At 40.4% G+C, this 11,080-nt stretch overlaps 1 protein-coding gene across 2 annotated transcripts in view; it reads right to left on the bottom strand.

The window, feature by feature from the left end:
• The window catches only part of Vps45 (vacuolar protein sorting 45 homolog), a 56,865-nt gene extending 46,021 nt beyond the window's left edge, over nt 1-10,844 (bottom strand). For both annotated transcript variants that reach the window (XM_028789710.1, XM_028789711.1), the window contains exons 1-4: nt 10,674-10,844; nt 9,971-10,105; nt 6,001-6,061; nt 977-1,056 (exon numbers count right to left, since the gene is read on the bottom strand). In XM_028789710.1, coding sequence (XP_028645543.1) covers nt 977-1,056; nt 6,001-6,061; nt 9,971-10,105; nt 10,674-10,766 — 369 coding nt within the window. In that variant the 5' untranslated portion in view covers nt 10,767-10,844. The remainder of the gene's footprint in view (nt 1-976; nt 1,057-6,000; nt 6,062-9,970; nt 10,106-10,673) is intronic.
• Between the last annotated feature and the right edge of the window lie 236 nt (nt 10,845-11,080).

Raw genomic sequence — 11,080 nt, 5'->3', positions numbered from 1 at the left:
TGTACTGAGTGCTATGGACTGCTGCTGTACTGAGTGCTATGGACTGCAGCTGTATCAAGTACCACAGTCAAATGGGAACATATAAGGTGAAGACCTACAAGATGTTCGAGTAGCAATGGTCAGTATGGTGGAATTGAACTAACTATAAAAACAGCAGGGCAATGGTGCCGCACGCCTTTAATCCCAGCACTTGGGAGGCAGAGGCAGGCGGATTTCTGAGTTCGAGGCCAGCCTGGTCTACAGAGTGAGTTCCAGGACAGCCAGGGCTATACAGAGAAACCCTGTCTCGAAATCCCCCCCCCCAAAAAAAAACCCAGCAATGATAAATGTTCTTTTAAAAAGCTGAAGTATACACACCAAAGTAAATTTTCAATTAGTAAAAAGCAAAACATATGTAGGCTACACCATATTATGTGCCAAGTGTATTCTTGTATGGGAGAATATGATTTAAAATCATTCTTTTTATATATTATATCACCTAGAACATCTTTTTGAAAAATTTAAAATAACAGTATACATGCTAGTGTTATATATCATATAGCATATAAAATAAATGATTAGAAATTTCCAAGTTTTAACTTAGTAGCAAAGGCTGGTTATTAGTCCCCAAATTATAAGTCTCTCAAACAGAGCATGAGAAACCCTCACTCATCCTTTGATTCCTCTTGTGCGCAGTCTTACTGATGAAGGTGTGTAAAGTGAGGCCCAGGAACTCCCATGAACTAACAAGGAGCACACCTGACTCTTCCCCAACTGTGAAAATGTCCCCCCAGTGAATCAGCCCCTCTGCTCCCTCCTGCTGATTCCATGACTTCTCTTTCTACAAAATTTAGAACCTCCTGCAAACTTTCTAAACATAAGCCTAGTCTGGTATGTGCACATTGATTCTGTCTGACCAGACAACACCTTCCTTATTTTTAGACTAAAATCCTTTAACAGGTCAACTCAAGGGATGCTCCAGGACCCACACCTTTACCTGAACTTCAGCCACAACTTCCTGCTCGTCAGCTTCAGCCAACGACTTCACGTCACTCTTGCTGATCACATTACTGAAATCTGAAACAGACACACTGCATTGGACTCAAACAGCATCAGTTTTGCTGCAGTTAGGCGTAAACAGGCCAGTGGTAAAGCCTAAAGGCACACGACAAAGCCATATACCTTCAGGCTGGAATAAGGCACACAAATATGTTTAAATCCCCACATTAATACTTTAAAAAAGACCATCACTGAAGACATAGGAGGACACTACAAACTCAAATAGTTACCTTAGATGGCTATTATAAGGGAATAAGCAAACCTTTCTCCTCTCTTTCATATGTAAGTTGTATTAAATAAAAGATGAGGGAAGATTTTTTTCTATAGAAACATTTTCATCTAAAAATCCCATGGAATGTGAATGATAGAATTTCCCCAACTCCTATTTCCCCAACAATTTTTCCAACTCCTATTGAATAACCTGTAAACATTAATTTCACTAACAATCTCACTAGGAGAAAAGACCAGGGACACTATACAGAATCACCTATTTTGTATTCTTGCCAAAAAGAAATCAAAACTTAATCCATTTAAGCTTCTTTATCCACTAACAGACTTACATGGATAAAGGGACATTTTAACTTGAAGGAGTATGTAGAACTACCCCACGCTGATGACATCAGGAAGATGGAGTCTGTAGAAAACATAACTGCTTCCTCAGTAAACCAGCTGCTTAGAAGAAGAGGTCCTATAGGAAATCAGGGAAACTCAGCATATTGACCAGTAAGATTTGATAAGTGGTCCTTAACTTTAGTCTAAACTCAAACAATGAAGAGACAGATGGATTGATGGATAGATAGATGGATGGATGGATGAATAGATAGATGGATAGATAGATAGATAGATGGATGGATGGATGGATGGATGGATGGATGGGTGGCTGCATGAATGGACAGATGGATGAACAGACAGACAGACAGACAGAAGAGAATTTGAAGTCTGACAACTAAATTGAGTTCCTGAAAACAGAGTTACTTTTCATTTCTAGCCACATGAATCTATCTCTATTAAAGATGCATAATAAAATACTGGTGAATAAATCTTATATGACATCTCAGATTCATTTTAAAAAATATTGGTGGGCAAAAGACGGGAACATATTAAAACAAGACTGTGTGTGGCTGGGTACACTAGGATTTATCACAATCATACTGTTTTACGTATATGCATTTGATATTTTCTATAGTGTTTTAAAAATAGTTTTCTTTAACAAAAAGAGCCTGTTGAGTAAGAAATTTAGCAGACTTCAAATTACTGACAGTGATCAGCAGGCCAGTTTAGTGTTAACTTAAATTGTGCTAAAAGTCTATAATGAATAAAGTTGCTAAATAGTAATTTATTTGGCTTACTTTAACCAAATAAAATTCTGAGATCAGTTACTATACCTTAAAACTTTCAGTAGTTGATATTTTATAGGATTTAGTACTAATGTAATTTTCTTCTGCTTTGTAGATTTCTAGCTCAAATCAAACAATCTTTATAAACACTAGACTTACTGTTCTTTGTTGTGGAGGGATGCTGGCTGTGTGGAGGAAATGAGGTCTTTTACTACATGACCCCATTCCATTTTCAGAAAAGAAACTCAGAAAGAGAATGCTTCTATTATATATTGACTTAAAGACAGAACTCAAAGACACATATTTCATATATGCATAAGTATGCATATATGAGGCTGTAGCTTATAATTTGATTCAAAAAATACAAAAATGACTGCACTTGGGCATAACCACATTAAGGACCAATGCCTCAGAAATTAGAAAATTAGTGAACTGAGAAATTAGCAAAACCTTGCCCCAAGGCTCAAATGGATGGCAAAGTCTTCCTCTGGTGGGAGTTAGAACGTTGGCTGTATGTATAAGACTAGCAACTGCAGCATGCTCCTCCTGATGTTTGCAGCTAGAGACTGCTCTTTCTCCTACAGATTTGTCCTGGGAAACTAGCTAATCAGTGGTTCTCAAATGTCCAAATGCTGCGATGCTTTAATACAGTTCCTCATGTTGTGCTGATCCCCAGCCACAAAATTATTTTCATTGTTACCTCATAATTGTAATTTTGCTACTGTTATGAATTATAATATAAATATATGATATGTGACCCCTGGGAAAGGCTCATTTGTTACTCAAAGGTTGAGAACCACAGAGCTAAACCACTTGCCCATTATCCTTCCCTGTACATAATAAACTCGGTGAGGTTCCTGGTTGGTGTATAGTTGGTGCTGCTGTGTCAGTGTACACGCACACCCAAGCCCAGCTTTCCTCCACATATGTCTGTGTGTATGTCTTTCTTCATTCCCTCACTGCTGCTGGGCAGAGGCTCCCACCTACCACACTGGCTAAAATGAGAGCAAGTGTGCAGAGATCATGGACTACCCTGACGTTGCCAGGGGCATATGAAACAACAGTGTAGTTCCTCCAGAAAATACTAAACACGCCACTACCATATGGCCCAGCATCTGTGCTACTGGCTATCATTCATCCCAAAGAAATGAGGCCATGTTCATGCAGAAACCCATTCAGAGGTTTACAGCGTTGCATCTCAGGCAGTCGAACTGGAACACGTCAGATGTCCTTCGGTGCTGAGTTAATGAACACAGTGGAATAATACTCAGGAGTTAAGAGAAATTAACTCACGCATACAACAGCCTGAGAACTGTGCTGAATGAAAAAAGCCAACCCCAAAGCAATGTGCTGTTCCACTTACAGAACATTCTTAGACCAACAAATGTTACAGAAAGAAGAACAGAGAGGCAGTTGCCAGGGTTATGACAGCGCTGGGGTAGAAGTAGATATGGTCAATAAAAGGGCAACGTAAGGGGTCCTTGTGGGGACAGAAAGGCTGTGCTGCTTGACTGTGTACGGTTAATATCCTGACTGTAACACTGCACCACTGTCCTGTTAGATGCGACATTAGGGAGACTGGGTAAAAGACACACAGTATCTCTGTTGTTTTTATAACTAGTATCACTTTAGCTTGTTTTCTGGGCCAATAGAATATCACTGTCAGGGTCAGCCAAGTAGTGGTGGTGCACACCTTTAGTCCCAGCACTTGGGAGGCAGAGGCAGGCGGATTTCTGAGTTCCAGGCCAGCCTGGTCTACAGAGTGATTTCCAGGACAGCCAGGGCTATACAGAGAAACCCTGTCTCGAAAAAACAAACAAACAAACAAACAAACAAAAAACCAAAAAACAAAAAAAGAATATCACTGGGTTTAAAAAAAAAGTTAAAAAAAAAAAGCGCTCTATATTGGCTCATAGTTGTAGTGCAATGTTTAGAGGCCACAGGTAGTGAGGACCTCTCGCAGGCTATGGAGAGAAGTGCAGGGCCTCATATGGTGAGAGGCAGAGACACCTGGCCAAGCTGGCTTGACAGCAGACCCATTCTTAGAAAAAGAATTAAGTGTATTTTTACCTGTTAGATAATAGATGTGTAAAGTGTCAAATGAAATAAAATATGAAACAGCTCTTTATAATGTTTAAAATATTATTTAAAGTTAATTTTTGGCATTAATTTTTTTTTGTTTTTCTGAGACATGGTTTCTCTGTGTAGCCCTGCCTGTCCTAGAACTTGCTTGGTAGACTAAACTGGCCTCAAAGGAAGAGATCTGCCTGCCTCTGCCTCCAGGATGCCTGGCCTAAATGTGTGTGCCACCATTGGCATCATTAAATGGTAATATATGGTGAAAGAAATATATATATCTTAGACAATAATCTAACCCCCCAAAGCCTGAAAACCTCTCAAAGGTTCTACTTTCTTTTCTCTTTGTTTTTGAGACAAGGTCTCACTACGTAGCTTTGGCTAGTCTGAGACTCACTATGCAGACCAGGGTGGTGGAGGTCTGTCCGCCTCTGCTCCTGAGTGCTGGGATTACAGGCATGCACCAGCACACCAGGCCTAAGAGTCCTACTTTCTGGGTGCTAAGTTAGCTCCCTAGTTTCTGGAAACAGCGCCATACTTTACTGATTCTACAAAGAGCAATGGTGACCCCTAGAGGAGGACAACTGTAACTTCCATAGCAAATGGAAGGAAATCCAAATCAATTTTGAGTAGGCATGGACTGAGTTCATTTCCAGCCTTACCTCTTACACACCCCCATGTGGGCATACAAGAGGTAACTGCTTGGCAATGTGTCCTCTCAGGAATCACATAAAACAACAAACACAATAATCTCTCTTATACTTCTCCCAAAACAAAGTACTTTCTATACCTCAATTTAGAGGTGAAACGCAGGAGTAAGTAAACACCTCGCTGGAGGAAAAACATGCAGTTTTGCTACTTATAACTTTTGGTTTATAAATCAGCCTTTTAAAATACAAAGTGTGGGCTGGAGAGATGGCTCAGCTCTTAAGAGCACTGATTGCTTTTCTAGAGGTCCTGAGTTCAATTCCCAGCAATCACATGGTGGCTCACAACCATCTGTAATAGGATCCAATGCTCATTACAGCCATCTGAAGACAGCTTCAATGTACTCAGATACATAAAATATATAAATAGATAAATCTTTAAAATGCAAAGTGAAATAAAACTTTTTATGTAAGCAATCACTGATGAATGTAAATTACTATTTTGATTTCAGAAACAGAATGATAGTAATTACCTAATTTTTAAAGGTTTATTCATTTTTATTTTATGTATATTTTGCCTGCATGTAAGTTTGTGCTCCATGTGTATGCAGTATCTGTGGAGGCCAGAAGAGGGCACTGGATCTTCTGGAACTGAAGTTACAGGTGGTTGTGAGTCACCACGTGGGTGCTGGGCACTGAACTTTGGTCTTCTGGAAGAAAAGTCCGTTTTCTTAACAGCTGAGCCATCAGTTCAGTCCCCACAATACTTTGCCACTTTGAACACTTTGAACACACAAGCTTTTAAGTGAAGAGATCAATGAACTTGATGATACAAGTTACTCGGTATCATAGACGAGCTGGGACACACACCCATGACTTGGAAAGTGAACTACAGAACTTACAGATAAAATATATGCTGTATTTGGGTCTTCGGAGCTCCTGGATCAGATAATCCACATTCTCCTAGAAAACAAAGAATAAACAAAGCATGAGCAGAGGTGCTTCAGTAAAAGGGAGAAGGAAGGGCTGGCAAGATGGCTCTCAGCAGAGAAGAGCATCTGCTGCCCCATCTGATGACCTGAGCTGAGTCCCGGTCATGCACCCAGTGGGAGGAGAGAAGGGGCTCCTACAAATTGTCCTGCAATCTCTCTATAATGTAACTTTAAAAATTAGTAAGTCCCGTGCCTGACTTACTTGGAGTCTAACAGTGTGCTGAGGTCAAGATTGTACTTACATACATTGGGTAATGAAGGCTGCAAATAAAAAACCACATTAATTAGAATCTTGCACACACATTTGTATATATGAGTATGCTAAATATAAGTCATCTGTATTATCTTGGTTAAATTAATGTAAAACTAAAGGACACATGTTGAAATATAACATAAAATTGCAGGCTGGAGAGATGGCTCAGTGGTTAAGAGCACTGAGTGCTCTTCCAGATGTCCTGAGTTCAATTCCCAGCAACCACATGGTGGCTCACAACCATCTGCAATGTGATCTGACATCCTCTTCTGGTGTGTCTGAAGACAGCTACAGTGTACTCATATACATAAAATAAGTCAATCTTTTTTTTTAAAAAAAAAAAAAGGAAAAGTGTCTCTTTCCTGTTTAAAAAAAAAAGCATAAAATTGCTACTAACTGCAAATCTGCCTCAAGCTGCTTATCAATAAATTGTACTCATCTGATCCAATTTCTTACTTAGAATACCAATATGTATGTAGTTCTTTAAAAACAAGGGAAAATATAGTTAAGTATATTTACTTTGGCTTTTAACTTATTGAAATCTCACAACTAAAATGTTCATAAAGTATATATCAGCTTGAGACTTCTTCTATAATTACATTATTTTAAAATAAATAAAAAATGACAGAAGTAAAAAAAAATCAGTTCATTTAAGATTTAATTTTTTAATTGTGTGTATGTGCCAGTGAGGCCAGAGGCATCAAACTGCACTTGGTCTCAAGTTACAGGTGGTTGTGAGCTGCCTGACACAAGTGCTGGGAACCAAACCTGAGTCCTCTATAAGAGCAGTACACAGTCTTAACTAATGGGACATCTCTTCTGCATAGTTCTTCTTATACAGTTGAAACAGGAGAATTCTAATCACAGATCATTCTAATGAACAGTTGATCTATTTTTTGATACCAGAACACCTGGTTAAATTTCAAATTAAATCAGGTCTTAAAACTGAAATTTGTGGGGACAAAAGGCTCTACTGCTTGATTGTGTCCCTGTTAATATATTTTAAACTAAACACTTCCAAATTTGTTTAAATCATGCCATTAGTGTTAAAAATAGTTTTAAGAACTGCATGCTGCAACTGGTGGTGGTGGTGGGGTTTGCTGTGCACAAATCCCAGTACTCACAAGGCAGAAACCAAAAGAATATGGGTTTGAAGTTAGCCTGGATGACACAGCCAGACCCTGTCTGACAGCAAGCAAACGAACAGGAATTACCACACCTACTCAATGGGGGAAAAGTCATTACATTATTATTTAGATTTAAACTGCAGAAAAATTATCTTTATAAGTATGTATATTGTTATTAAGAAATGTATTTATTTTCATGTGTATCTGTGTAAGCATGTATGTGTGTGTGGGTGTATTGAGAGGCCAGATAAGGGTGTTAGGTATCCTTTTCTATCACTTTCTGCACATTCATTTGAGGCAGAGTCTCTCCGTGAGCCTAGGGCTTCCATTTCTTGGCTAGCAGAAAGCCAGCAAGTCCCAGAGATCTTGTCTCCATCCCCTTGGACCTGGGGTTAAAGGTATATGAGCATGCCCAGCTAGTTATGTGGTCTGGGATTTAAACTTTGGTTCTCATAACTATGCAGCAAGTGACTGCTGAGCCATTCTCCAGCCACCTTTTGTTGTTGTTGTCGCTTGAAATAGACTCTCATGTAGCCCATGTGGGCCTCAACCGTGCTATGTAGCTAAGGAGGACTCTGAACTTTAGACGCTCTTGCCTCTGCTTCCCAAGTGCTGGAATCGTAGGCACTGTGGTACCATGTCAAGCTCACTTTATATAAAGGACAAACTTTTTAACAAATAATCTAAGTCTAATATTACTTCTTTATTAGACCAAGTTAAAAGGTCAAAAATATGACAATGAACTAAGTCCTCTCTAAGACCCCTCTTGATGACCAAAGTTTCATGTCTGAAAGCTACAAATGTGGGGAAAAAAACCCCACATTAACTTAGCAACTGTTCCGTAAGCGTCTTTTATGTGGCATGTACTGTGGGAACAGTAGGATGGACAACCAGATACAATTTCTGCTATCATGGAGTTTACTGTGGTAGGTGGGCTAGGTATCAATCACAAAACCCACGCAACTTGCTCAAGTAAGTATCACATGCCTGTGATCCTAGAACTCAGCAGGCAGAGGCAGGGGTGGTGGGGAAATATTGAAAAATTATAGCTAGCCAGGACTACATAGTGAAACCCTGTGGAAGAACAAACACCTTCAACTGTGACCAGTGACAGACAGGAAGGTGGTGCTGTTTATAAGAGAAATGTCTAAAGGTTCAGTAAGGCCAGGGAAGATTTGCTTGAGGAAGAGGTTCTAGGCAGAGGGAAGACCGTGCAAAAGCCACATGGCACGGTGAAACATAAGAATGTAAGTGGACTGAAGGCTAGTGTAGCTAAGGTGCAGAGGGACAAAGAGGCTCAAAAAGTGAGAGGAACCATGCTGCACCATGCTGCACTCTGCAGTCAACAAGGAAGGGATCTGTTTTTGCCATTGAAACAGGCAGTCATTCGGTGACTTTAAGCAGTGTGACAAAATCAGGTTTGCATTTGGCAAAGTGAACAATGTACACACATGGAGTTGACAAACATAAACGTGGGACAAGAGGAAATAAAGCCAGGCATGGTGGTAGACACTAGCACTTGGTGGCAGAGGCAGGATTGCCACAAACTTGTGGACAGCCTGATTTTAAGCATGAGTTCCAGGTCAGCTAGGCCTGTTTCAAACCAAAACCAAAACCAAAAAGACAGGATACTAAAAAATAAGAAGTAGGAAAGGGGTTTTTTGTTTCTTCGTTTAAAACAAACAAGAGTGTCAGAGATGAGATGGCTCAGTGAGTATGCCTGACTACGTGAGTTTGAGTCCTGGGACTCAAAAGGTAGGAGAACCAATTCCTGCAAAGTGTTCTCTCACCCCCACGTGCAGCCTTTAGCACACCTTACCCCCACCCCAACTATATAGCTTTAGTGTAAAGATGGCACTGAAGCCGGATTTGCAAGTTGTACAAAAGCTATAAAACGGCTTATGAATTTTTAGAGGAAGTGAGCAGATAAAGGACAGGAATAAATATGTAGAGGAATAAAAAGGCCCAGTTGGCTATAATGCGGAACTAGAATTGGAGCACAGAAAGACCAACTGGCCAAAGGAGGGCCTTTTCATGCGAGGCCACTGGGTTTAACTGTAGGAGTCAGACTGAGCCACTACAGCAATCACTAAGTGACCTCTCGTTGTTTTTTATGATAAAGACAGATTTGTTCCTGAGGACAGATGGAAATAAAATGTGAAAGGCTCATGACACTCATGACAGTAAGAGCTGTAGGAAAGAGATGTGACGGTGGTGTTCCAGCTAGGTTCAGAGGTCAAGCCAGCACTAAAGTGATGTAGCTAGGCAGAGTTAGTGTCTTTGGGAATAGCTGTTAATCTAAAAGACATCTAGAAGGAAAACCTGGCTGTGAGGGGTGAACTGAGGCATGAAAAGGAGAGGAAGAAAGGTCACAACTCTGACAAAACAGGATAATTATGATGCCACAAATGATGGTAACACAAATTTATTTTGCCTTCTTAACTTTCGGATCAGTACTCTGCATTTGCCTGCGGAGACGGCAGCTCAGTTTGTGTAGTACCTTTGTAGGTCGAAGGAAACAAATTGCTTTTAGGTGTTTCATGATCTCTCGATTTTGAGAATCAATTCGTTCGAAGAGGTATACTTCCTTCTGAAGAATCTCTGACTGTGTGTAGACCATACTCACTATACCAGTCTGTAAAGCAAAAGAACGAACTAAGATCATACTAGTCCAGACTAATAAAAACATGCATCAATAGTTTTAAGCCTTTTGCCATTAATACTTGACTAGGTAATTTAGATTCTAATATACAGAATAATATTTACTAAACATCCAAAACAGGCTGTAATGTGTTAGAATTAAAACCTACTACCCTCTCTGAACACGAACAACTCAGAAACTTTTAAAGAGAATTTTCTCCATTCCTTTATAGTTTTTTTTTTAAGTTGTGGGCAACAAATAATCTGTCATTTCAGCTTGAGCCCCAACAATGTACTTTTAAAAACAACGTTCAGTGAAGTCCTCTCTGTGTCACCAATAACAACTTCTTGGCACACACTCTTTCAGGTATAAGAAGTCTCTTGGCATTAGTTAGAGCTGGTTAGACTGTACACCCACTGGCAAAGCATTATACAACTTTTCCAGTGCCAGACAAAACTGATCATCGTCATTAGTGAAATGCTAAGATCTACAATGGAATGGGGCCAGCAATTCTAAGGGAGGGAGAGCTTCCTTTATAAATATTGAGCAAAAGCGAACTCACCGTTTCTTTATCCATGAGAAGTACCTTCATGCCGGGCCCGCTGTCCTCTATCATTTTGGAAATATACTGCTTCACAGCAAAGACCACGTTCATGGTGGCGAATTGACAGGTGCCCCACAGCCCTTCCCACCCACTTTCCTGGTTGAATTAACCTCAGGCCTGTTGGGTCTCAGCTGCTTCCGGTCGGCAAAGCCTCGGCTTCCGGGAGTCCGTGTAGCTCCGATGCTGGGAATTGTAGTTCCTCAGTGGAGTCCCGGAACCAGACTCAGCAGGTCCCGAGGCACCTCGGTGGGGAGTCGCCGTGCTGACTTTTGGTTCTGCGAAGGGCGCGCTTGACGAGCCGCCGGAGACGGCTGTTTCTGACAGAGGAACCATCGAGCGTGGCTATGCTTACTGTTTGCTGAGCA

This window comes from Grammomys surdaster, unplaced genomic scaffold (genome assembly GCF_004785775.1).
Source record: "Grammomys surdaster isolate TR1022 unplaced genomic scaffold, NIH_TR_1.0 125849, whole genome shotgun sequence".
In the NCBI taxonomy this organism is placed as follows: domain Eukaryota; kingdom Metazoa; phylum Chordata; class Mammalia; order Rodentia; family Muridae; genus Grammomys; species Grammomys surdaster.
The sequence above is the reverse complement of the archived record's forward strand: the minus strand, read 5'-3'. Positions and strand labels throughout refer to the sequence as shown.